This window comes from Triturus cristatus, chromosome 7 (assembly GCF_964204655.1).
Source record: "Triturus cristatus chromosome 7, aTriCri1.1, whole genome shotgun sequence".
Lineage (NCBI taxonomy): Eukaryota > Metazoa > Chordata > Amphibia > Caudata > Salamandridae > Triturus > Triturus cristatus.
The window spans coordinates 199,950,273-199,976,917 of record NC_140590.1 but is presented as its reverse complement, the minus strand read 5'-3'; the positions used below and the strand labels follow the sequence as shown (position 1 = coordinate 199,976,917).

The window sequence follows — 26,645 nt, the reverse complement described above, 5'->3', positions numbered from 1 at the left end:
CTGAACTACTGTTGAGTATGAGAGGGTTTCATGGTGAGGAAATATGAATTTTGTGATCAGTTATGTCCCCTATCGTAGACCCCAACGGCTCCATGTGCATGCTATAAGTACATGTATGTTCCCTCCAGTTCCAGTTTTGAAGACGCAAACACATGTGCGTCCACCGTCAACATGTCCTCTTTCAGATCCGCCATGAATGGGTCAGATATTCCATTCCTAAGTATGAAAGGCCACCGACTTTATGTGGTTCACTTTCCACATTTTACAGATTCAGGCGAGTAGGCCCAGAATTCTGTCATCAAGCCTTTTCCTGCCTTCTGCCTCCGAAAGCTCCAGTCTGAGCCTGCATCTGTATCCTTGAACTTTGTCCTACTTCCTGCGCGGCTAACGGTGCCTGATCCAGCCTGTTGCCTGCCAAAAACTGTATTTCACCTTCAAGATTATCTACTCCGCTCCTCATTCGATGCATTCCTGTCTAGTAGTTTAGGTAAACATTCCTCCAGCTACCGTGCAAAAGGGCCAGGCCTCGCTGTCCTCATGCAAGTAATTCATAGCCCCGTTACCATGGAATATTCCTATCCCCTCGCATCTCATGTAGACACTTAGACGCTTGTACACGCACTAACAGTCAGTATAGAATAGATTCTATCCTAGAAACCTTTCCTTTTGGATAACACAGTTCTTTAAACATAGGATATTAGATATGATTTGGGAATAGGTTGACATGACCCCCAGACTTCTGTCTCCACACGTAGAGCTAAATGTCAAGTCCCCTTCACCCTCTAGTTGCACGTCAATCACACGTCATGCGGCTGCGCGCGCATCTCTGCCAAATATTTCTGCTGACATTGCAGGATTCTCTTATGGATCCACCCACTTGTGACATCATGTATAATGACGTTTACTAAGTTACGCCCATATATCCGCCTCTATTAGTTACGTATGCACCTTTTATCTGTACTATCAGCTGTTACGCCTCTTGCATCTGTTTCACTGTAATGCATTTTCTATAAAACTGCTTATCTGTCAATAATGTATGCCCTTCCTTCCTGAACTTTCGTGGTGATGGAATAGAAAGCCTGCAATTCGAATTGTATTCCTTTGTATAGGAATAAAGCCTTTTAAAACCTCTAATACCACGGATTCTGCCTCTTATATTTACTGAGTTATTCTTACTAGACTTTACCGCATAAAAAATAGTACCGGTAATGAAATATTTACCACAATGGCGTGAGAAGGATAGAAGGAAGGAATGAGTGGAGAGAGCAGGATGAGAGAAGAAGGTTGTGAAGGAGAGCAGCAGAGTGTGTATCAGGAATAATAAAGGAGGGAACTAGGGTGACTGAGCATCAGGAGGTGGGAAATCCTATGTTGAAACCAAAAGTTGGAAAAAGATTGGGACATAATCCTGTGAAATCGTTTGCTCAGCAAGAAGTTGAAACTGTCAAGACTCACTGAGTTGCAGCCCCAATACCCAAAAACAGTTTCCTGCACAACACCAAGCACAGGAAAGATGTGTGGGAGGGGTTTATTCAAAGTGTAGATCCAAAAGTCACGGAGTGAGTGTGACCCCTTACAAAGAGTTTAGCAACCTTTCTGTCTGAAGCTCTATAGTTCTTGTCAGGACAATCCTGCACTCCTGCACTCTTCATTCAGATGGTCCTTAAGCTAATGGTCATGCAAACGACATTAAGTTAAGAAGGCTGACAAAAGCCCCTTTCTGCATATATATGTATGTGTATGCTGTGTTTGGAGTATTTGAATCAATCAGTTGTGCAAAATATATGTTGAAACATATTGTATAATTATTTCTCACAACAAAACTCTTTAGTCATAATCATTTTTACAATTAAGGACCACGATTAACAACATACAAAACACTAGTATCTTTTAAGGTGGAAGAGTGCCCATTTAATTGGTCCTGTCTAGATGTAGAACCTTGGTTGACAACATTGCCATCCTCATGGAAACAGAACACATTTTGTGGCCTTACCTCATTTTATCTGCAAAAGGTACCGCATTAAAGATCTCATTGTACTCAGATCGCATTATTTCAACCCTTTCACTGCCATGTTCACGTAAGAGAGAGTTGAAAGCCTGCAAAGAAACATGCTCTAGAGTGAATACATGAACCTGTCCATTCTCCATGTGTAATACAATAAGTCTAGCATACATCTTGGATCTCAGTTACCAATGCTTATTGAACCTAATCAACATTACATCATTACCAAGTACCCCAGTGACAGCAACCCCATAAAACCACTGCGCCAATATTTCCCCAGCGCACTCTGGTTGTATGAAAAATATTGTGTAATTATTATAATACAGTAATATTGGATCAAGAATGTCATCAACAAAAATACTGAGCTTGCATACCATATTGAAACTAGGAAAATATCCGAAAAAGTATTGTGGACAAGACTATTGTCAATAACCCAATAAATATCCGAATATATTCAAATATAGCATCATATGTAATGCATTTGAAATATCATAGTATAAAATACAGATACAATTGGGAATACATGTACCATTATTAATTAATGTCCAATATAATTAATGTATATATATATATATATATATATATTCACTGAAAAAACCATAGGTTTCAGGCCTGATATAGTTAGGAATTAGCATTTAAAAAACCTTAGAAATTAGTTAGCTGGACATTTCACCCAAACAAAACCATTGAAATTCCTCCAATATAGTTAGCAATCCACTGCTGATGATGTCACATATTACATCATTCATGACATGGTCAGTGACATCACTGATGACATCTCAAATGAAATCAAAAGTGGTTTTGTTAGAGTGAAATGTCTAGCTAACTATAACACCCCTAAAACCTATTGTTTTTTCAGTGAATTTCTAAGGTTTTTTAAATGCTAATTCCTAACTATATCAGGCCTGAAACCTATGTTTTTTTCAGTGAATTTCAAAGGTTTTTTAAATGCTAATTCCTAACTATATCAGGCCTTAAACCTATGGGTTTTTCAGTGAATTTCAAAGGTGTTGTAAATGACAATTTTTAATGTATTCATTGTTATACTGATTTTTTTGATACTGATTTACTACATTGTTTAAACTGTTTATTTTTAGATATTTTATTTTTTTAATTACATTATACATTATAATACAAAATATACTTTCTCAGAAGAAATTACTTTAGTTTAAATACTTTGCAAATAGGCAATAGACTTTTAAGTACAGTAGTTACAGTTGTTGCAATGGGCAACACAATTTCAAACACAAAGCAACATTGAGCTCAATGTGAATTTCTAGTCAAATGCAATTAGTTACTTTATGGATTATTTTTCTAACCACAGGACTGGATGCTAGATTCAGTCCTTGGACAGCTCCTGTAAACAATTGAGTAAAAGCGTTTTGGTTACAGTAGTGATTTTTAAGGATTATTATTGTATTTTAAAAGTTGACACTTAGAAAAAATTTCACATATAATTACCAACGTTATCCTATGGCAGAAAATTTACTTAGCAGGTAAGTAGTGTTATCATTACTTTTTCTTACTCAGTGGTGGATCCTGGATCCAGCACTGGTGAATCTCCTGTAAACAGTTGAAAGAATGTGTTTAAGTCATACAGACGATTTCTTAGGAATATTTTTAGTTTGTGAAAATAGACATTTAGAAACTTTACTACTTAAAAGCACACAATGGATACCTATGGAAGGAAATACCAGTTACTGTTAAGTACGCTTAAAATTACTTTTCAGGGTCAGTGCTGGTCTAAAAGATGCAGCACTGGGTTCACTCCTGATAACAGGTGAGTAAATCGGAATTCGTAGTTCGGCTGATTTTAGAGGAATATTTGTACGTTTCAAAAATGGTCACTTAGAAACTTTTCTGGTGAAAACCACACAATGGATTCCTATGGAAGGAAATACAAGTTACTGGTAAGTATGCTTAGAATTACTTTTCAGGGTCAGTGCTGGTCTAAAAGATGCAGCCCTGGGTTCTCTCCTGATTACAGGTGAGTAAATCGGAATTCGTAGTTCGGCTGATTTTAGAGGAATATTTGTACGTTTCAAAAATGGTCACTTAGAAACTTTTCTGGTGAAAACCACACAATGGATTCCTATGGAAGGAAATACAAGTACTAGTAAGTACGCTTAGAATTACTTTTCAGGGTCAGTGCTGGTCTAAAAGATGCAGCACTGGGTTCTCTACTGAGAACGGGTGAGTAAATCAGAATTCGTAGTTCGGCTGATTTTAGAGGAATATTTGTACGTTTTAAAAATGGACACTTAGAAACTTTTCTGCTTAAAACCACACAATGGATTCCTATGGAAGGAAATACAAGTTACTAGTAAGTACGCTTATAATTACTTTTTAGGGTCAGTGCTAGGTTAAAAGATGCAGCCCTGGGTTCTCTCCTGATAACAGGTGAGTAAATCGGAATTCGTAGTTCGGCTGATTTTAGAGGAATATTTGTACATTTCAAAAACAGTCACTTAGAAACTTTTCTGGTGAAAACCACACAATGGATTCCTATGGAAGGAAATACAAGTTACTGGTAAGCATGCTTAGAATTACTTTTCAGGGTCAGTGCTGGTCTAAAAGATGCAGCCCTGGGTTCTCTCCTGATTACAGGTGAGTAAATCGGAATTCGTAGTTCGGCTGATTTTAGAGGAATATTTGTACATTTAAAAAACAGTCACTTAGAAACTTTTCTGGTGAAAACCACACAATGGATTCCTATGGAAGGAAATACAAGTTACTGGTAAGCATGCTTAGAATTACTTTTCAGGGTCAGTGCTGGTCTAAAAGATGCAGCCCTGGGTTCTCTCCTGATTACAGGTGAGTACATCGGAATTCGTAGATCGGCTGATTTTAGAGGAATATTTGTACGTTTCAAAAATGGACACACAGAAACTTTTCTGCTGAAAACCACAAAATGTATTCCTATGGAAGGAAATACAAGTTACTAGTAAGTACACTTAGAATTACTTTTTAGGGTCAGTGCTGGTCTAAAAGATGCAGCACTGGGTTCTCTACTGAGAACAGGTGAGTAAATCAGAATTCATAGTTCGGCTGATTTTAGAGGAATATTTGTACGTTTTAAAAATGGACACTTAGAAACTTTTCTGCTGAAAACCACACAATTGATTCCTATGGAAGGAAATAAAAGTTACTAGTAAGTACGCTTAGAATTAATTTTCAGGGTCAGTGCTGGTCTAAAAGATGCAGCACTGGGTTCTCTCCTGAGAACAGGTGAGTAAATTGGAATTCGTAGTTCAGCTGATTTTAGAGGAATATTTGTATGTTTCTAAAATGGACATTTAGAAACTTTTCCGGTGAAAACCACACAATGGATTCCTATGGAAGGAAATACAAGTTACTGGTAAGTATGCTTAGAATTACTTTTCAGGGTCAGTGCTGGTCTAAAAGATGCAGCCCTGCGTTCTCTCCTGATTACAGGTGAGTAAATCGTAATTCGTAGTTCGGCTGATTTTAGAGGAATATTTGTACGTTTCAAAAATGGACACTTAGAAACTTTTCTGCTGAAAACCACACAATGGATTCCTATGGAAGGAAATACAAGTTACTGGTATGTACGCTTAGAATTATTTTTCAGGGTCAGTGCTGGTCTAAAAGATGCAGCACTGGGTTCTCTACTGAGAACAGGTGAGTAAATCAGAATTCGTAGTTCGGCTGATTTTAGAGGAATATTTGTACGTTTTAAAAATGGACACTTAGAAACTTTTTTGCTTAAAACCACACAATGGATTCCTATGGAAGGAAATACAAGTTACTAGTAAGTACGCTTAGAATTACTTTTCAGGGTCAATGCTAGGTTAAAAGATGCAGCCCTGGGGTCTCTCCTGATAACAGGTGAGTAAATTGGAATTCGTAGTTCGGCTGATTTTAGAGGAATATTTGTACATCTCAAAAATTGGACAGTTAGAAACTTTTCTGCTGAAAACCACACAATGGATTCCTATGGAAGGAAATACAAATTACTAGTAAGTACTCTTAGAATTACTTTTCAGGGTCAGTGCTGGTCTAAAAGATGCAGCCCTGGGTTCTCTCCTGATAACAGGTGAGTAAATCGTAATTCGTAGTTCGGCTGATTTTAGAGGAATATTTGTACAATGGTAAAGGAAGGGGGCGGGGCCTGAGGTGACGTGTGCAAATTAGGGGTGGGCGGAATTTGCGTAATCGCGTTCCGCAAATCTCCGCGAAACGGTAAAAAATCTCCGCGAACACGCAGAAATTCCGCGAACACGCGGAATTGCTTGTTCGCGATACTTTTTTCCTGTTCACGATCGCTGTTTGCGTGCTCGGGGTGAAATATCTCGCGAACACGCATATTGAGAACGCGAACAAGCAAAAAATTTCGCGAAGTCGCGGAACGCAGATTTTTGGGCAAATTCGCGTTCTCCGCGGAACGCAAAATTACCCAAATTCCGCAAATTCCGCGAACGGAACGGAATTTGCTGCCCAGGCCTAGTGCAAATACGCCCTGTGGCGCGTTTTAAGTTGGGAAATTAATTCCTCTTCAATCCTGCGGTCCCCTGGGGGCCAACTAGCCCACCAGGTACCTCCAGTATGTGTCAGGGAGCTGGGTTGCAGAGAGGTGTTCATAGGCCACGCCCCTTTTTACAACATTGCAACGCAGCTCCGTGGCGCTTCCTGGAGGTACCTGGTGGGCTAGATGGCCCCTAGGGGACCTCTGGATTGAAGAGGAATGAATACCCCAACTTAATACGCGCCACAGGGCGTGTTTGCACAGTATCACCTCAGGCCCCACCCCCTACATTCACTACTGTGCAAACACACCCCGTGGCGCGTTTTAAGTTGGGGGATTAAGTCTCCTTGAATCCTGAGGTCCCCTAGCGGCCAACTAGGCCACCAGGTACCTCCAGTAAGCGCCACGGAGCTGAATTGCAGAGAGGTGTAAAAAGGGGTGTGGCCTCATTACACCTCTCTGCAACGCAGCCCCCTGGCACATACTGGAGGTTCCTGGTGGTCTAGTTGGCCCCCAGGGACCCCCAGTATTCAAGGGGAATTAGTTCCCCCTCCGCAAACGCGCTAGAGGGTGCGTTTGCAGAGTGGTGTAAGGAGGAGGCGTGGCCTCCGGCCCAATCCTGTTTTTTTTCCCTTCTTTTTTTCAGAAGAAGGGGGGCTGTGTAGCCCCCCTTATTTTTCTATTTTTTTGGCCCTGTGGACCCCATCCCCCAGGGCCTGACCCCAATTTTTATATATGAAAAAAAAATCAGGAAGGGGGCCGTGGGGCCCCCCTCCCGAGGCCATAATTTGCCCCGGGACCCCATCCCCTGGGGCATGGTCCTTTTTTAAAAAAAATGTATGGAGGGGGGCTGTGTAGCCCCCTCCTCTGGCCACTTCAAGGCCCCGGGGACCCCATCCCCCGGGGCCGGCCATTGGTTTTTTTTCTCCATTTGTTTTTCTTTAATGGGGGAGGGGGGCCACGTGGCCCTCTCCCAGGCGGCCCCGGGGACCCCATGCCTGGAGCCTGGCCTCTCGTTGGAGACCGTGGGGGGGTCCCCAATCCCCCCACGGTCCCAGCTGGCACCCCGCCTCCTGCGGGAGCCGGCATTGCTTTTCCACATGGGGAGCAGCTAACATGCTGTTCCCCATGTGGAAAAGCAATCTCCTTTGCTTCATTGAAGCGAGAGCAGGTTTCCCTGCTCTCGCTTCAATGAAGCAAAGCAGTTTGCAATGGCAGGGTGAGAGCTGCGAGGCTCCCGCCCTGCCATTGAGAACAACAGTGTCCTGGGGGTGAGCACCCCGGGACACTGCAGGAGCCGGCCCTGGGGGGTGGCAGTCGCCAGGGCCAATACAAGGTTTCAGGAGGGGGGCCGCATGGCCCCCCTCTGACATGTACAAGTTGCCCTGGGGGTGGCGGTCCCCGGGGCTGGGGGGGCCTAAGAGCCCCCCCACATCAAATTGTTTTAAGCCCCGGAGGGTGGTGGTCACCGGGGCTGGGTGGGCTGCGAACCCCCCACCTATGTTAACAAAGCCCCGGGGGTGGCGGTCCCCGGGGCTGCGGGGGGGGCATGAGCCCCCCCGCACATACAATCTTCGAGCCCCAGGGGGTGGCAGTCCCCAGGGCAGTGTGGGGGGGATTGGGACCCCCACACTTTTTTTTATTAATGCCCCCAGGGGCAAATTAGAATATTCAGCGCGGGAGCCCACGCTGAATTTTTTTTATTTTTTTAACCGAAATTCACGCCGGGTGCGTGAATCTCGCCCCTTTTTTAAAAAATAAAAATGCTTTTTTTGGCCCTGGGGGTCCTTGTGGGACCCCCTAAGCAGACCTAGGGGGTCAGGGGGTTTCTACCCTGTCCCCTTTTTGCATTTTTCGCGTTTGTTTTATAGGTTTCTTGTGCGTCGGTTCTACCGAGACACAAGATGGCTGCCAACACTTCCTGATCTGGAGTGTTGACAGCCAATTAGAATACAGCTTGTGCGCGGCAGGGTGTGCGCTGGGTGCGGGGAGGGTGCGCGGATCCTCAGAGGCCATAGATATATCTATGATTTTACTTTTGATTTTCTCAGGAACTACTGAACGGATTTACACCATTTAAGCAAAAGGCACGAGTCTGAACTGAGGACTACCTCTTTGCCAAATTTAGTGTAATTCCGTTCAGCACTTCGGGCTGTGGCTGCGTCAACAGGTCCTATGGGAAAATGCATGGGGAAAACGTGTTTTGGGACCCCCCATTTTTCCCGGCCCCCGCTTGACGAATCACCGTGAAATTTTCAGGAAGTTTGGAAAATTACGCGAAGATTCGTCAATCGGCGCCAACGGTATTCCAAATAGAATGTTGCAAATTTCCTATGGAAAATAGGTCCTAACTATATCTACCTACTGGCGACCGCCAGTAGGTAATATATAATAGAAAAATAAGATACCTCTGACACCATCAATAAAACATACTTATAGTTGCCAGTTGGATTTTTTATTTATCCCTGGACGGCAATCAAATGCAAGGCAAAGCTGTTTGTACTATTTCGTCAAGACTTGTTGTTCCTATGCAAAGCCTATTTGGACATTGAGTGAATGTTTCAAACAATTTGACATACATCTGTAACAATAATTACAGCACAAGAACAAATACACAATAAATTACATCTGTACAAATTCACAAATAAACACAATGTAAGAAAACAAATGGACAATTCTTATACACTAATACAGATAAAGCTCAGTAGGTTTATATACATATAAAGAAGGGTCCTACGTTTTTCTTTAGATAAAGGTACGGGGAATTTTTGACATAGAGTCCTCACGATACAAAAATATTTTTTTGGATGCCAAAAAAGAGCGGGGGAGGTCGCCTTTTAATCTAGAAACCAGTTCCAAAGCCCTATATTTGAATGGGTTTTTTTTTCTTTTTTTCGGAATTCGTCAAAATCGATTTGACATTAGTTAATTCTGGGTCCTTTAAGGCTCGCCTCCGCCGTAAGTTTACCAATGCGTTTCGACCTTCTGTGTGGCACTTCTTATCTAGGAGGTCTTTATCAGGGTGAATATATTTCTACGGAGGACTCTTGATATCTAAGTATAAAGCACATAAGTACTAATCATATATTTTTGTTTAAAAAGATTTCTCGGTGAAGACTATTTACAAGTGAAAAAAAGTGACTATTTAATATGTTTTATCTTACCTACCATCATGGTGGTAAATAAGTGTCAGAATCCGTAGCTTCTTTAGTCAGAGCAGGGTCTTTTAGGCTGAAAAAAGGGGAAATCTGTTCACCAACAAGGGTAGCATACTAGATCTTACTTGCTATGTTACAAGGTTAAAAATAACAGCATTTTTTATTTTGATTTTGAGTTGACTTTTAAGCCCATGGTGCTTGCACCAACTAGTGTCTCAACAAGGGGGGAAAAAAGAACGTGGTGAAAAGAAACACAACGTGGTAGCAAACAGAGGATTGTTTGAAATCTTATAATGAGCATGCGGTATTTTAGTAAACGCACGCTCCAACAGAATCATTGTCAGTGCTTTCCGGGAATTGTGTATTATATTCTTACAAGATTCTAAAATTGAAGACCTTGTGAAGCCTGCCACCCCTGCGTAGTAGGTAATATATATTCACTGAAAAAACCATAGGTTTCAGGGGCGTTATAGTTAGCTGGACATTTCACTCAAACAAAACCCTAGAAATTCCCCCGTTATAGTTAGTTCAGCTAACTATAACTCGCACGCCTGCAATGCACTGCTGAAGACGTCACATGTTACATCACTCATGACATGGTCAGTGACATCACTCATGACATAACTGCCAACACTTCCTGGTTTGAAGTGTTGACAGCCAATTAGCATGCAGCTCGTGATCGGGAGGGTGCGTGGATCCTCCGAGGCCATAGATATTGAAACTTTTTTAATTCTGATTTTCTCAGTAACTACTAAACGGATTTACACCATTGATGAGATGTGTGGTTAGGCACCGCCCAGATATATATGTGATTTTACTTTAGATTTTCTCAGAAACTACTGAACAGATTACACCATTTAACCAAAAGGCACGACTCTGAACCAAGGGCTACCATTTTGCCAAATTTGGTGTAATTCCGTTCAGCAGTTAGGGATGTAGCCTTGTCTAAAGTTTCCTATGGGAAATTGCATGGGGAAAACACGTTTTGGGACCCCCTTTTTTCTCAACCCCCACTTGACGAATCACCCCGAAACGTTCAAGATAGGAGCGGACCGGAGCGCCCAATGAGTTTTGAAAATTCTGCGAAGATTCGTCAACTGGTGCCAAAGTTATTGAGAATAGAATGTTGCCAATTTCCTATGGGAGATAGGTCCTGACTATAACTACCTACTGGCAACCACCAGTAGGTTATATATATATATATATATATATATATTCACTGAAAAAACCATAGGTTTCACACATGTTATAGTTAGCGGAAATTTTACTGATAAAAAACCAATGAAATTCCCCCGTTATAGTTAGTGCAGGCAACTATAACTCACGCGACCGCAATCCTCTGCTGATGCTAATACTGTATTTAGACACTTATTTGCCCATGTCTTCTTCCATACATTTTTAGCTATACATATATTACAAATATTTTTTTTTCATAAAGACACATATGTCATCAGCAGAAGATTGCGGTCGCGTGAGTTATAGTTGCCTGCACTAACTATAACGGGGGAATTTCATTGGTTTTTTATCAGTAAAATTTCCGCTAACTATAACATGTGTGAAACCTATGGTTTTTTCAGTGAATTTGCAAGGTTTTTTAAATGCTAATTCCTAACTATAACGTGTGTGAAACCTATGGTTTTTTCAGTGAATTTGTACGGTTTTTTAAATGCTAAGTTACTTTACGCCATTCGTGGCGTGCGCGCCCACTTAACGCAGTTCGTTCCGTGCGCGCACGGTGCGCTTCGCGCACCGTGCGCGCACAGTGAGCACGCGGTGCGCTTCGCGCACCGCGCGCCCACTTTACGCAGTTAGTGCCGTGCACGCACGGTGGGCACGCGGTGCGATGACAAACCAAGAAAGCACGTCAACAAATCTGTTTCTGCTTTCCTCCGTGACTATGGTATGGGTGCCATTTACCACAACAACTTGCGTTATGACATGCAAGACATTTATAGAGGAGATGGTGTGCACTTCAATGATGAAGGGAACAGAGTCTTCCTCTTGAACCTTAGACTCTGCATCGGTACTTACTTGTAGGTACCACTAAAAAATCATTTCATAAACACAACGGCTCTTTTTAGAGCCCCCTAATATCTAAACACTTAAATCTGATTTTCATTTTTTTTTTTTTTTTTTTTCTACCGTACGCTTACCGTAAGCTTACCGTACGCGTACCCCGTGATTTTTTTTAAAATCAATAAATGTTTTATTTGTACTTTTCTGTCCTTCTTTGACCCCCTTACAAATGTTAGGGGGTCTGTAACTCTCCTCATTGCCCCCTTTCCTTGTTTTCACTCTTTTTTTTCAGAGTGAAATACACAAAATGGCGGCCGCCGCTTCCTGGTTTCGGCCGATTCGAATGTTTACTAAGATCTAAGAGCCAATCAGAATCGCGCTCGCGCACGCCACCGTACGCTTACCGTAAGCGTACGGTAAGCGTACCGTAAGCGGGCTCAGATATATATATTGATTTAAAGGCTATTTTCTCAGAATCTACTGAACAGATTTACACCAAACCTACAAAAGGCACTTCCTTGACCTAGGGACTACCTCTCTGCCAAATTTTGAGTAATTCTGTTCAGCCGTTCGGGCTGTAGCTCGTTCTAAAGGTCCTATGGAAAAATGCATGGGAAAAACGCGTTTTGGGACCCCCCTTTTATCTCAGCCCCCGCTTGACGGATCCCCCCGAGACTTTCAGGGTAGGAGCGGAGCGTAGCGCCCCACCTATTTTGAGAAATTCGCGAGGATTCGTTGACCGGCGCCAAAGTTATTCAAAATAGAATGTTGAGGTTTTCCTATGGAAACGTGGTCCTAACTATAACTACCTACTGGCGACCGCCAGTAGGTAATATATACATATATATATATATATATATATATATATATATATATATATATATATATATATATATATATATATATATATATATATATATTACCTACTGGCGGTCGCCAGTAGGTAGATATAGTTAGGACCCTGTTTCCATAGGAAATCCGCAACATTCTATTTGGAATAACTTTGGCGCCGGTCGACGAATCCTCGCGAAATTTTCAAAATAGGTGGGGCGCTACGCTCCGCTCCTACCCTGAAAGTCTCGGGGGGATTCGTCAAGCAGGGGCCGAGAAAAAAGGGGGGTCCCAAAACGCGTTTTCCCCATGCATTTTTCCATAGGACCTTTAGACACAGCTACAGCCCGAACGGCTGAACAGAATTACTTGAAATTTGGCAGAGAGGTAGCCATAAGGTCAAGGAAGTGCCTTTTGCAGGTCTGGTGTAAATCTGTTCAGTATTTCCTGAGAAAATAGCATTTAAAAGCATATATATATGTGGGCGGAGCCTAACCACACATCTCATCCTGAGATCTGATTGGCTGTCAGCACTTCATCCAAGAAGTGTTGGCAGCCATCTTGGGACCAATATACATGATAGCACCTCATTAAAAAGCATTGCAGTTAATAGAAGGTTTTAAGACTTTAGTTACATTATAAATCATTTATTGATGGTACCATACTCATTTTAGGAATTGTGGTATGTTCTAAGGTGATTTCACCATGTGAAAAAGCCTTCTGCTGGGATATCATGATTGAGAGAAAAATATTTTCTCATGCTTTTACCACAGAGGTTTGGAAGGTGATCTATAGGCTAAACTGAGAGCTTATTTTCTGTAAATTCACATTATCTTTCTCAGTCATGTGAGAATGAAGTCTGACATTCTCAGTAAAACATGTACATCCAACAAGGGCAGAGACTGTCAGTTGATTCCTTTGTGTTCTACTGCAGCTTCCCAGAGTGTTCCAAAGAACTACTAGAGCGCTAACAGTCCTACTTATGATAAACGTATGGCACACCTGAAGCCATCTTGCTTGGATTAAAGTGGTAACTCTTAAAACATTTAATTTAAAAAGGAACAAAATGAGGGGGTTCATTTTTCCATAAAAAGTATGATTAGTGCTGCAGAAAGAAAAATTAGGGCACATTTTGAGTGACTTCTCAAATCCTCTTCTATTTCATTAAAAAATTCTGACATGCAGACTGAAACATGCACTTTCAATACCAGCAGCAGTTTTCCCTGGTGAGCAGTAGCTTTACTACAGTGATCTAATGAGCAAAAAGAGTGCTAACATTCTGAATTTATGGCAAATGTGTGACACATCTGAATGCCTTCTTGATGGAATCAAAGTAAAAAACTGAAAGTATTTCCTACTGAGGAGACTGCAGTAAATGAGGAAATTAGGAAACTTCATAACAAATAAGTCTCCCAAGATGGCCACCAGAGACAAAAGAGCCCAAATGTAGCCCAAATATCACCCAGATGTAGCCCAAGTATAGCCCAATGACAGAATGTCCCAGAATGTTCTTAAAAACAACTAGAGCGCTTACTGTCTTCATTATGACAAAAGTAAGGCACACCTGAAGCCATCTTGATTGGAATAAACTGGTAACACTTAAAACATTTAATTTAAAAAGGAACACAATGAGGAGGTTCATTTTGCCATAGAAATTATGATTAATGCTGAAGAAAGAAAATGAGGGCACATTTTGAGTGACTTCTCAAATCCTCTTCTATTTCATTAAAAAATTCTGACATGCAGACTGAAACATGCACTTTTAATACCAGGAGCAGACTTCCATGGTGCAGTAGTTTTACTACAGTGATCTAATGAGCAACTAGAGTGCTAACATTCAGAATTTATGGCAAATGTGTGACATATCTGAATACCTTCATGATGGAATCAAAGTAAAAAACTGAAAGCATTTCCTACTGAGGAGACTGCAGTACATGAGGAAATTAGGAAACTTCATAACAAATAAATCTCCCAAGATGGCCACCGGAGACAAAAGAGCCCAAATGTAGCCCAAAATCACCCAGATGTAGCCCAAATATAGCCCAATGACAGAAGTGTGCAAAACACTTATTATTTTGTGTTTTTGCAGTGTTATATAGTGCAGACTTGTCAGGTATTGGAGTGCTTTACATGAGCATTGGTTACATCACACAAGAACAAATTCATTTTGGTTGTAGACATGGGGAGACTAAGTGATTTGACCAGAATCACAGAATGTCGAGCTGAAGCAGAAACTTCAACCTGGTTCCCCAGTTGCAAAGTCTGCAGTTCTGGAAGTAACACCACATCCTCTCCCCTAAGTGCAACATTTAATCAAGTGGTCAACTGGATAAAAAAACATAAAGATAACAAATAATTTAAAAGTGCTTTGTCGCTATTTGAAAACTCAGAAAATATGTCCTTATTTTAGTCTTTTAGAGCACTAACCATAATTTTGATGCCAATAAGACCCTCTCATATATGTAATTTCTAAAGGAAATGCTCTAGGTATTACAGTTTTGATTACATCAAGATGATGTCAGGCGTTCCACACTTTTGTAATAAATATAGAATGTTAGCAATCTAGTTGTTCAGTAGGATACTGTTGAGAGGCAGAGGCCAGGGGCACGGACTCTGAAAATTGAAGGCAGGTTGGAGGGTGCAAAGGCAACAATTTAACCACACTGAGCAGGCAGGAAGGGCCGTGGAAGCACAACAGACTATGGAGGGCAGTGGAAAGGGGGGCAGGGGCAACAAACCAACAATACAGGACTTGCAAGAGAGGCTGTTGGAGGGAAGATCTATTACGGGTCAAGGAAGCTAGGGGCGGTCCCCAGATCCCCGGGAGCCACCACAGAACTGAGCAGGAGAGTGAGTCAGGGACAAAAGGGGCACCTTAATTTGAGCCGGGGTGCCTAGGAACGCTTGCTCCAAAAATGAAGAAAACAGACATATGAGACATGGAATTGGAGGCAGAATACAATGGCAGTTTAATGAGAAGATGCAACTTCAAAGAAACCGCAGAATAGAGACATAAAGTACAAAATACAGAATCCAGATAATCATACAGCTGTCATAATATTCTCTGTATCTCAATTAATGTACTGACAGAGAGAGAGAGAAAACACATCTATAAATGCATCATGAGAAACAAGTTACACCAAGGAAAATGTTACCTAGGAACACTCACGTTTACTCTTAGAGCAAGCATTCCTGCAATTACAATACAAAATCTTTTAAATGCAAAAGTAAAGAGAACAATGGTTAAACATAACATGACATTTCATATAGGTAAAATAGAATAAGATACTTCAAGCAAAGCAGAGCAAGACATTTTAAGCAAAGGAAGACAAGAGCTCCCAGCTCTTGGGGAAAACCTGCACTGCCTGTTAACCTACATACAGACGGCGAGGTAGTCCGTCGATATCTGTGGGTGCTCCCTTTTTATATCATTTTGTGGGCTCCTTTGCACGCTACATCTACCTACGTATGCTACCCAAAAGCTTCGTCTGCAGATTTTACCAGACATTTCGTCATTTACCCACTTAATGCTGACAATGGACTGGGTGAAAAGGTCAGTCTCTCAGGCCAATCGCTTATCGTAAGTTCCATAGAGCAAGCAGAAAATAATGGGTATTGTACGGGAATTCAATATATTCATGTATAAAATCTCCTCAGTTCTCCTAACTTGACGCTCTGCGGTTGCCACTTCCTTAAAAGCGGGAAACCTGCCCAGGAAGCAAGTACCAGTCCAGGATGCAGCCTACTGTATGTCGACAGCTTCAGGAGGATGTTGAACTTTGATACCGAGCACGGAGCACTCGGGTAGGGTGGGGGCTACTAGTTTGGATCAGAAGGCCTCGCAGACCTGCCTTCAGACTGCTATACACTAAAATTGCAGAGCTATGGTCAATTTAACAAAGAGGCCTACATATTGAACAGAAGGGCCTACACAGGGGTTTTATGCTGGCTGAGTGGTAAGGATGTCTCAGGATAATTATATAGCAACACAGGACCCGCTGGTCAATTTAATACGGCCTACAAATGCAGCTGGCAGGGCAAGGACAAGGGTCTCATACTTCAGGTGTGGACAGAACGGGCCAGGGGCCCCCTGTGATACAAAATCTACCCTCCTTCAAGGCTGTGGCAATGTAATAGACCATTGTGGGCAGAAGGAAGAGGCAATGGTAGTACAACCATACATGCCAACAGACCCGATTCAGCCAGGAAACGTCCAATGTTTTTAAGCTCAAATGGGCTTTATTTGATCTGTCTCCTGTCTACAATATCCTCTTTTTCAATGTAACTCAAAGGGGAAAATCAATACCCCAGTTTTTTTTCAAAATCTCCCTCTTACCAAGTTCAAAATGTTCGCAAGTATGGTACATTGGATCATGGAAGGAAATGGGATAGGGACATGGACTTGGATAACAGAGGACAGGAGGGACATGGAGAGGTGCACCAAACTGACCCTGCAGGGCAGGCATCAGGGTTTGCAGCAGCACAATACACCACACAGGGCATGCAGGACGGGAGTGCAGCACAACAATCCATAGAAAGCAAGAGGGAGGGGACAGGACCATGCACATGGACAACAGAGAACAGAGGGGCAAGAGGCAATGGTAGCTAGCTGACCATAATGGACAGACAGGAGAGAAAGCTGCAGTATAACAGACCATAAAGGGCAGGAGGGACGGATCAGGGGCATTACAATGGAACAGACAAGCCAGGAGGGAGGGAGTAGGGCTGGGGGCAAGGGGGCAGGGCAGGAGCAGCAAGATAGCCATGGAGGTCAGGCAGGATGGGCACTAGAAGCAAGACACACCATGAAGAGCAACAGTGAGACTGTGATGGCATACACACAGACCATGGAGGGAAGGTGGGAGGGGGTCAGGGGCAGCTAACTGACCAAACAGGGAAGGTGGGAGGGGCCATGGCAGCACAGAAGACCATGCATGGCAAGTGGGAGGGTTAGTGGCAGCACAATGGCTATGATGGGCAAGAAGGAGGGTGGAGGGGCATGCACAAAGGACGATGGAGGATAGAAGGAAGGGTCAGGACCTGTGACAAGAAAGTTCAGGGGAAGGGACCTCACAACAGACCACACGGGGCAGGCAGGAGGAGCAGTTGCAGCACAACAGACCAGGGAGGGCAGAAGGGTGTGGCAGTACAATGGACCATGTAGGACAGGAGGAAGAGGATAGGGGCATGGCATGTGGACAGGCAGGGTGGAGGTGGCAGGGACAGGTTACAGTCATCTGACAATGCTAGGCAGGTGGGAGGGGAGTGGCAGCTCAACAGAACACTCAGAGTAGATAGGAGTGGCAGGTCCATGGGACATGGTGGGCAAAAAGGATGGAGCAGGGGCATGCACAAAGACATCGGAGGGCAGGGGGAAGGAGAATAGGGGCAGCAAGCTAAGCACAGAGTTTAAGCAGGAGGTCAATGATGGGGCATAGAATTGGGCAATGGAGGGCAGGAGGAGTGGACTGGTACATCATACTAAATTGAGGGCAGTGGCAGCACATCAGACCATGCATGGCAGGAGGGAGGAGGCTAGTCCATGGATTCATACAACAGAGGATAGGGAGGAAGGGGATGGGGCAGCAAGCTAACTGTTCAGAGAAGGCGGGTATTAGGAACTTTATTGTTTTTAAAACATTGTGTCTGTGCGAACTACTTAAAATATGAACAAGTATGCAGCATAATCTCACTTTTATTCAGGAAGAAGAGGACGTTTGTGACTGTGACTCCGGGCTCACTTGGCAGAAACACCCCCTGACCCTCCACCCCCTATCGCAAAATGTAATGCGCGTGAAAAGGGTAGGTGAACACAGTGTTATATAGAACATAGTCCTGAGAGCACGATTGAAAATGAAAACTAGATATAGTGTATGGTATAAACTATGCACCAAAAAGTGTGATATAAGATGAACCGGGCGTGAAATATAATATGCAATACATTGTGCGCAATGACAGATTCATGGGAGAGCGCGAGATAGCACAGGCACTAGCGCGTGCTATGCGATATGCGCCTTGGAGTGTAATATGCACAGGGCAGTGTTGTGTAACCTAACTAGTCTCTAAAGTTGTAATATAAAATATGTGCTGGGGAGTGTAACGTTGCATATGCACTGTGACAAAGATATGGATCCCAGATTGTAATATGTATGGCATAGCACTGTGCGTTATAACATAGGCATCGAGAAAGGCACGTTAGATGGGGCAATATAACCCGTGCGAAGACAAGTGTGGCATGACATATTCACGGGGTGGTGTTACAGTGCACATGGGCTAGAGAGTGTCATAGCATATGCACTAGCTAGTGGAATACAACACAGAGGTGTGTGGCACTCGGCAGGCAATGGTGGGTGTAACACAGCATTGGGCTCTGTCAGGAGCACGCTGTGACTCTCAAGTGATGTTCGTCCCCTTTCCAGAGAGTAAAATAAAAAGTATTACACATCCGGCAGTGGATGTGTGTTTTATTAACCGTGAGGGGGGTTTCTTGCATAGTTTTGGTCGAATTTTTGTCGAATCCCCTTTGAATGGCTTGGTGTGCATGTGTATTAAATGTGCCCGTCAATAGCTACCCATGTTTGTATAAATAAACGACAAGGGTGTCTACCAGGATTAGGCACGGTAGGGCATCAGACATGTCAGAGCTTCACTAGTGGTGTAAATACATTCCACGTGGATTCATTGCATGCATAGTCGCCTTTTAATGAATATCACGCAAATTGTCATGGTGATAGGTACGTACGGTTTGTCCAGCATGTCCTAGGTGTGTCTATAAATATATATTTTTTAAAAATAATAAAAAACAGTGGCCGGCCCTGGGGATTGGGGTCAAAAAAATATAATTAGGAGACTGGCCCTGGGGGATGGGGTCATCAGGGCCAATAAATTAGAATAAGAAGGGGAACCAAACAGCCCCCCTTCTTAAAAAACTAAAATAAATAAAAGACTGGCATCGTGCCGGAGGCCATGCCCCCTCCGTGCAGCACTCTGCAAACGCGCCCCCAACAGGCATCTCCAGTATGCGCCAGGGAGCTGCGCTGCAGCCAGGTGTTCTGAGGCCAAGCCCCTTTTTACACCTCTCTGCAACGCAGCTCTGTGGCGCTTACTGGAGGTACCTAGTGGTCTAGTTTGACCCTAGGGACCCTTAGGATTCAGGGGGACTTAATCTCTCAACTTAGAACAGCCACAGGGCGCGTTTACACAGTGGTGAAGGGAGGGGACGGGGCCTGAGGTGACGTGTGCAAACACGCACTATGGCACGTTTTAAATTGGGGATATAATTTCCCTTCAATACTGAGGGCCCCTGGGGGCTAACTAGCCCACCAAGTGCTTCCAGTAAGCGCCACTGAGCTGCATTGCAGAGAGGTGGTCCAGGCCGTGCCACTTTTTACACCTCTCTGCAACGCAGCTCTGTGGCACTTAGGATTCAAATGAACTTAATCTCCCAACTAAAAATGGACACAGGGCGTGTTTACACAGTGGTGAAGGGAGGGGACGAGGCCTGAGTTAACGTGTGCAAAAACGCCCTGTGGCCTGTTTTAAGAGGTAGTTTTAATCCCCATGCCCTATTATACACTAGGGGCTTACAGAGGAGGTCATGCTAATCACAGGGGGACCCCAACGCATAATGTTCCCTAGTGTATGTAGGTGTTTTCACTGTATTCTAAGTGTCTTTTAACATAGCACTGGCTCTAGGACTGGTTAGTCAGACTCAGTTACCACCAGTATCCGTCTGAAAAAGATGAGGGTACAGGATGATTTTGCAAAAAGGCTTCTTTCTGCTCTTCTTTTTGTTCTTTCTGCACGTTATCCTTCTTCCTGCACTTATCTTCGTATTTGAGGACTTCTGTTGCTTCTTTCTGCACTTCTTTTGTTTCTTTCTGTGCATTTTTTCTTCTTTCTTCACATGTCCTATCTCTGTAGGCATAGTTAGAAATTAGCATTTAAAAAACCTTTGAAATTCACAGAAAAAACCATAGGTTTCAGGCACGTTATAGTTAGGAATTAGCATTTAAAAAACCTCAGAAATTCACTGAAAAAACCATAGGTTTCAGGGGTGTTATAGTTAGCTGGACTTTTCACTTGTACAAAACCATTGAAATTCCCCCGTTACAGTTAGTTCAGCTAACTATAACTCGCGCGCCCGCAATGCACTGCTGATGACGTCACATATTACATCACTCATGACATGGTCAGTGACATCACTCATGACATCACTGATGACATCTCAAATGACATCACTGATGACATCACTGATGACATCATCCTTGTGATAGAGTGGCAGACCTCCTCTTCCCCTAATATAACCTTTGATACACACATTCAAAAATAGAAATTAAAATTTTAAAAACAATGGACATACCAATACCAGTTACAACAACCTATACAGTAATTCTAAGATCCACATACACATCCACTCATTCACCAACAGTCCTATACAGTCACTCATACATGTACTCACTCATCATATGTACTCATACACCTATACATCCTGTTACACAATGCCACTCATCCATAGAGGTACTCACACACATAGTCACTCATGCTAATAAAGAATCAAACATACATTTACTTGCATATACAGTTATACACACACCACCACACTTACTTCTACGGAAACTTACACATACTTAGTCTTTTAAACAATCACTTATAGAAACACATACTTATTCATATAGGAACTCTTTCAATCTCTCACTGTCACATATACTCGCTTATATACACCAATAGTCACATATACTACTTTAAAACATATGTAGTTACTCATAAAGACACTATTGAGACAGTCATTCACTCATTAACACACCCATACACTCACTCATCCACCCATAGAGTCCTGCACACATGCTGTCTTCAACACATACAAAGAGTGAGTCATTCATTCATGCACCTATGCACTACGTAATACCCCCACCGAACCATGCAGACACTCAGACTGATACTCATAAAACCAACTAATAACCTATATAAACACCCATGTAGCTACTCACCAACCCATGCAGCCACTTATACACAAAGTGAGAGACTGATACAGATATTTACATATTTAAACATTACTCACTAAGCCATGTATTCACTATGAAACACTTAATCAGTCAGTTACACAATCAATTTTTCAAAAACAAATCATCCATTTAGACACTTATATACCCATTTATTCTTCCATCGACCTTGACATATACATATATAAAACATATTTAATTTTCAGAAACACACACATTCACTGGATGATGTCATCAGTGATGTCATCAGTGATGTCATTTGAGATGTCATCAGTGATGTCATGAGTGATGTCACTGACCATGTCATGAGTGATGTAATATGTGACGTCATCAGCAGTGCATTGCGGGCGCGCGAGTTATAGTTAGCTGAACTAACTATAACGGGGGAATTTCAATGGTTTTGTACAAGTGAAAAGTCCAGCTAACTATAACACCCCTGAAACCTATGGTTTTTTGAGTGAATATATATATATATAGCTTAAAACATTGATAGAATTTATAAAGAACTGAAATATACCATTATTAATTAATGTCCAATATAATTAATGTATGTTTATATATACATTTATATATATAAATATATATAGCTTAAAACATTGATAGACTTTATAAGGAACTGAAAAATACATTACAACTATGAATAATAATTAAAATTAACAAAGACATATATCCAATTCCTATTATCAATAATTAAATATAAATAAATAAAATGTAAAAAGTATTTGTATAAATGATATTTAAATAAAAAAATATTAAGATCCATATTGAAGAACTGTAGAGAAACAATTGGACTTTGAGAGATTCAGATATACTATTCTAGATCCAATTTAAGTAACAGTAGGGAAAGTGTTGGACTTTGCATGGGTAAAATTTACTATTACCACTCCATCTTAAGCAAAAGCAAATAACATCTGGAACTTTGGAGGAGTTAGATTTGCTATTAGCACTCCAGCATAGGCAACACTAGTTCAAATGATGGACTTTGGAGTAGTTAGAATTACTATTCCCACCTCAATCGAACAGTAAAAGTGCTGTACTTTAGAAGGGGTAAATTTACTATAACCGCTTCAACAAACTACACAGCAGGGAAAGGGCTAGACTTGGAGGTGTTTAGGTATACTTTTCACTCTGGAACTTAAGCTAAAGCAATGAAAATGTTGGGTTTAGTAAGGGTTAGAATTTCTATTGCCTCTCCAATCCGAGCAACAGTATGGAAATACATCCTGCTCTTTTCTGAACTGTATTCCCCCAAGGCACTGAGTGAGGGATGATGAAGAAAACAGCGAGGGTTGTAGGTACTGGGAGAAGTAACGAGGAATTGGAGTAATGAAGAGAGTCGGTAAGCAATCCATGCATTACCTTTTCTTCTCCTTTCTGCTCCCATTCATTACATGTGAGGTCTGCACAAGGCAGACTATTTCTTCGTCAGACAATCTGAATAAAGGTAGAAATAATTAACTTACCATTTTCCACAGAACAAAGTGACTACTGCAAATTTTAACAACCTCAGAATTGATAGGGCACAAGAAAGAATACGAAGTAGGGAAGAAAGAAGGATGTCTTATGGGTAGTCCCCATGTATGTAATAAAAAGAGAATAAAGTCTTTGGAAGTGAGGGATTCATGCTGGTGAATGAGTAGTCACTCCAAAGTAAGTACTTAGATGAGGAAGGAGAAGAGGAGGTAATAGTGTTTTCCCTCTTGCACACTGTAGTGCAGAAAATCTGACTGTTGCACTTTCTCGCATGTAAAGCTAGTTAATCTGGGGCGTATCATGATGGGCTGGTCACAGCACTGAGCCAGGTACATGTGTTATGTAATGGTAGATATTATAATGAATTCATTTAACTTCATATATTCTTAGTTAGTGCTTTATTTTCAGATAACACAGCTCAGAAAGAAAGCAGTGGCCTTCAAGATGTGCAGTCTAAAACTAATGAAACAACCCAAAGAAATATCAGAATAAAGAAATTCACTTTATACTCTGCAGGTCATAAAACAGGTGCTTGGCTCTGCGCTGTGACAGACAAGCCTATCATATGGCCCCTGGCCCTCAAATGCATCACTCTTGGCTTAGCCGAGATTTGTAAGTGCCCTGATGGCTGTCACTACTATCTTTTAGGTTGTATTGTGATATCCACACAAATGTGGCTATGTTTTTATTTTGTATTATTTTACTAAGAATTCATTAACTGGTAATACATTTAGTGTGCTCTGCAGTAACATTATGTTTTTACCTTCTGATTGCTTTAACAGAATTTAGACATAATCCTACCAGTGATAGCTCACTTAATATATCTATCTGTATGGTGAAATACACTATTTTAACACTCACTAATAACAAGAGCTATTCTTCTGTACATCATAATTCAAGCATCGCCATGTCCCAAGATCCGCATTGCAAGAAGCAGTGATTGATGCTCTGACAGAGAAATTCACAACGTTTGAAAAAGGTGATGGCACTATTGTATTGTGCACATTTTAAGGCTTTGCCTAGACAGTGCATGCACTGTCTCTGTGAGACATTATGTTTACATACAGTGGTCTTACAGCCCACCGATAGCTTAATATTTGTTACCTTTAGCATTGCTCTGTTTTCCTTTGTCCAGGTTTGTCATGGCATGCAGGCATCATGTCTGGTTTTTGTGTTTGGCACTTCCATTAAACATGGACCAAGTACTTTTGTCCATCCACTTTTCCTATTTTTGGAGCTACTTTTTATTTGATCTCAAGCACTCCATGTGAGTGCATGTGTTTTCAGTCTGTGTCCCTTATCTCCATACATGTGGCTTCTATTCCCTCCCATCTGGCTCACTCCCATGTTGCCTCTTTTCTCACCCCTCACCATGTACTCTATGACACTACACTCTACACCACTGCATTCTACTCTGCACCACTCTACTATAAACCACTGCTTTCTGCTCTGTTAAAATTAAGAAAGTCAATGTCAATGACCATACATTTAATTATGAATCAGAGATTGAATCTTTATTTAAAAATTCGCTCCACTCCACGTTTACCCTGAATAGGAAATATGGGGCATATTATCAAGCCAGGCGATAAAATTATCGCCGCTTTAGCGGCAGAAAACTGCCGCTAAAACGGCGATAATGGGCTTGATAATATGCTCTATGGAATTCCAATTGAAGCCCATGTTAGACGTCCTTCACATTTAACATGGGCTTCAATTGGAATTCCATAGAGCATATTATCAAGCCCATTATCGCCGTTTTAGCTGCAGTTTTCTGCTGCTAAAGCGGCGATAGTTTTATCGCCTGGCTTGATAAACTGCCCCTATGTACTCAGGCAGGCGCTGAGACCTAGGCCTGAGGTCATTGATTGGAATGTCACCGGTGGGGTGACACATAGCCAGCAGACAAATGCCCAAGCAGGAAATCCCAGATCAATCCGACAGATAGGCACAACAGCACCAAAGCGGTCCAGGGAGATTCACCCCAATAAAGCACCCATGACTAGTGGGGTACATGCAGTCCCAAAACACCATAAACTCAGAAACCACAGAAGTTGGAACATATAGCCAATCAGGACATAGCACGCACAGTGCACACAGTGATCAGGAGCTCCTCATGCCGGACATCTGGACATGTTACCCACTGGCCGCATTGTGTCTATGGAAGGTCGAGGCCCACCTAGATTCCCCATCCAAACATATTATTTATGACTCCAAAGGCAGCAACTCACATTCCTTACCACGCAAGGATCGCATGAAACATTTATGACATTCAAAGAATTGTATATAAACTCATCTAAAATTGATTGTAGGCCACGAAAGTCCTCAGACCCTATGCCTTTAACTGTTCTCCTGACCGCAATGTTTAATTAGATGAACTGTTCCTGTCTTGCCAGATGCCTCTTGTCTCTTGTCTTTTCAAGGTAATTCATGTTCAAACAACAATGCTATGCACTCTACTCTGCATCACTCAACTCTATGCTACTGCATTCCACACCACTGTACTTTATACCACTGCACTCTATGCCACTGCATTCGATGCCACTCTGCTGTATTCTTCACCACTCCACTCTCTGCCACTGCACTCTATGTCACTCCACTCCACTGTACACTACTCTATGCTGCTCCACTCTACACTACTCTACTCTATACCACGTCACTCTATGCCTCTCTACCCTGCTCAGAGCTACTCTATGCCACTCCAAGCCTCGATACTCCACCCACTGTATGCCACTCCACACCACTCTATACCATGCTACCCCACTCAGTTTAACTCTACTCCACTCCACGCTGCTGTGCAACATACCAAAAAGACATTGGTAAAGCCAATTGTTGTACATCATGGACCTTGAACAACCACCGTGCCCTTCAATATGCTCTTTGGTAACTGTTGCTCTTACCTGGAGTGCTGTGGAGGTGTCTTGTGGCTGATTTGATTGATTACATTGTCGTACAGCTATGACACTGAGTAAAAATAGTTTCTTTAGCTATTACAAATCACTCGCTGGGTGTTAGCTTGGAAGTGACTAGAATAATCATTTTCCTAACACTTCAGATTTATATTGTGCACATAATAGTTTCTGAAAGAATGGCAGTTCTCCCAAGTGAGCTGGACAGATAATGGAATAATTTGTCTGGTTGCTTCTTTGTCTATGTAGAGTGACCATTGCTATATTTCCATTAACATTGTCTATTGTCACCCTTATTCATTATCTAACAGCCATCGACAATACCAAAACATCTGGCTTATTGTTGAAAGTGCTTTTTGTGTCACTGATGGGTGTAGGCACTCAATAGGTCATCATAAATGCACACATTCACTCATCTTTGCACTCATCCATTCATCAATTTACTGACTAATCTTTCCATTCAATTTCCAATACAACCACAAAAAGACACAGAAAAACCCAGCAGCAAATGCAAGATAAACCAAAAGAATACACGTAGAAAAAAGAAAACATGCTGACTTCTAAACATGGGAGGCATATGTTGACAATAACAAACAATAGCAAAACTAAAGATTGACCGGGGTCCAAAGGTATTGTAAATAATCTATAATTGTTTTAAAGTTCAAGTACTGCCCCCACATATATAACCAATGTGCTGGCCATCTTGGAATGATAAAACAATGAAAACAGTGATAAAACTAGGACAGCAGTATGTGATGATGATCTCCTTGT

The 26,645-nt window shown here is 42.0% G+C and overlaps 1 protein-coding gene across 2 annotated transcripts in view; it reads right to left on the bottom strand.

Moving 5' to 3' along the window:
- LOC146809211 (putative methyltransferase DDB_G0268948) overlaps positions 1–26,645 on the bottom strand; it is a 469,094-nt gene that overhangs the window by 105,183 nt on the left and 337,266 nt on the right. For both annotated transcript variants that reach the window (XM_085616031.1, XM_085616030.1), the window contains exon 6: positions 1,994–2,097. In XM_085616031.1, coding sequence (XP_085472157.1) covers positions 1,994–2,097 — 104 coding nt within the window. The remainder of the gene's footprint in view (positions 1–1,993; positions 2,098–26,645) is intronic.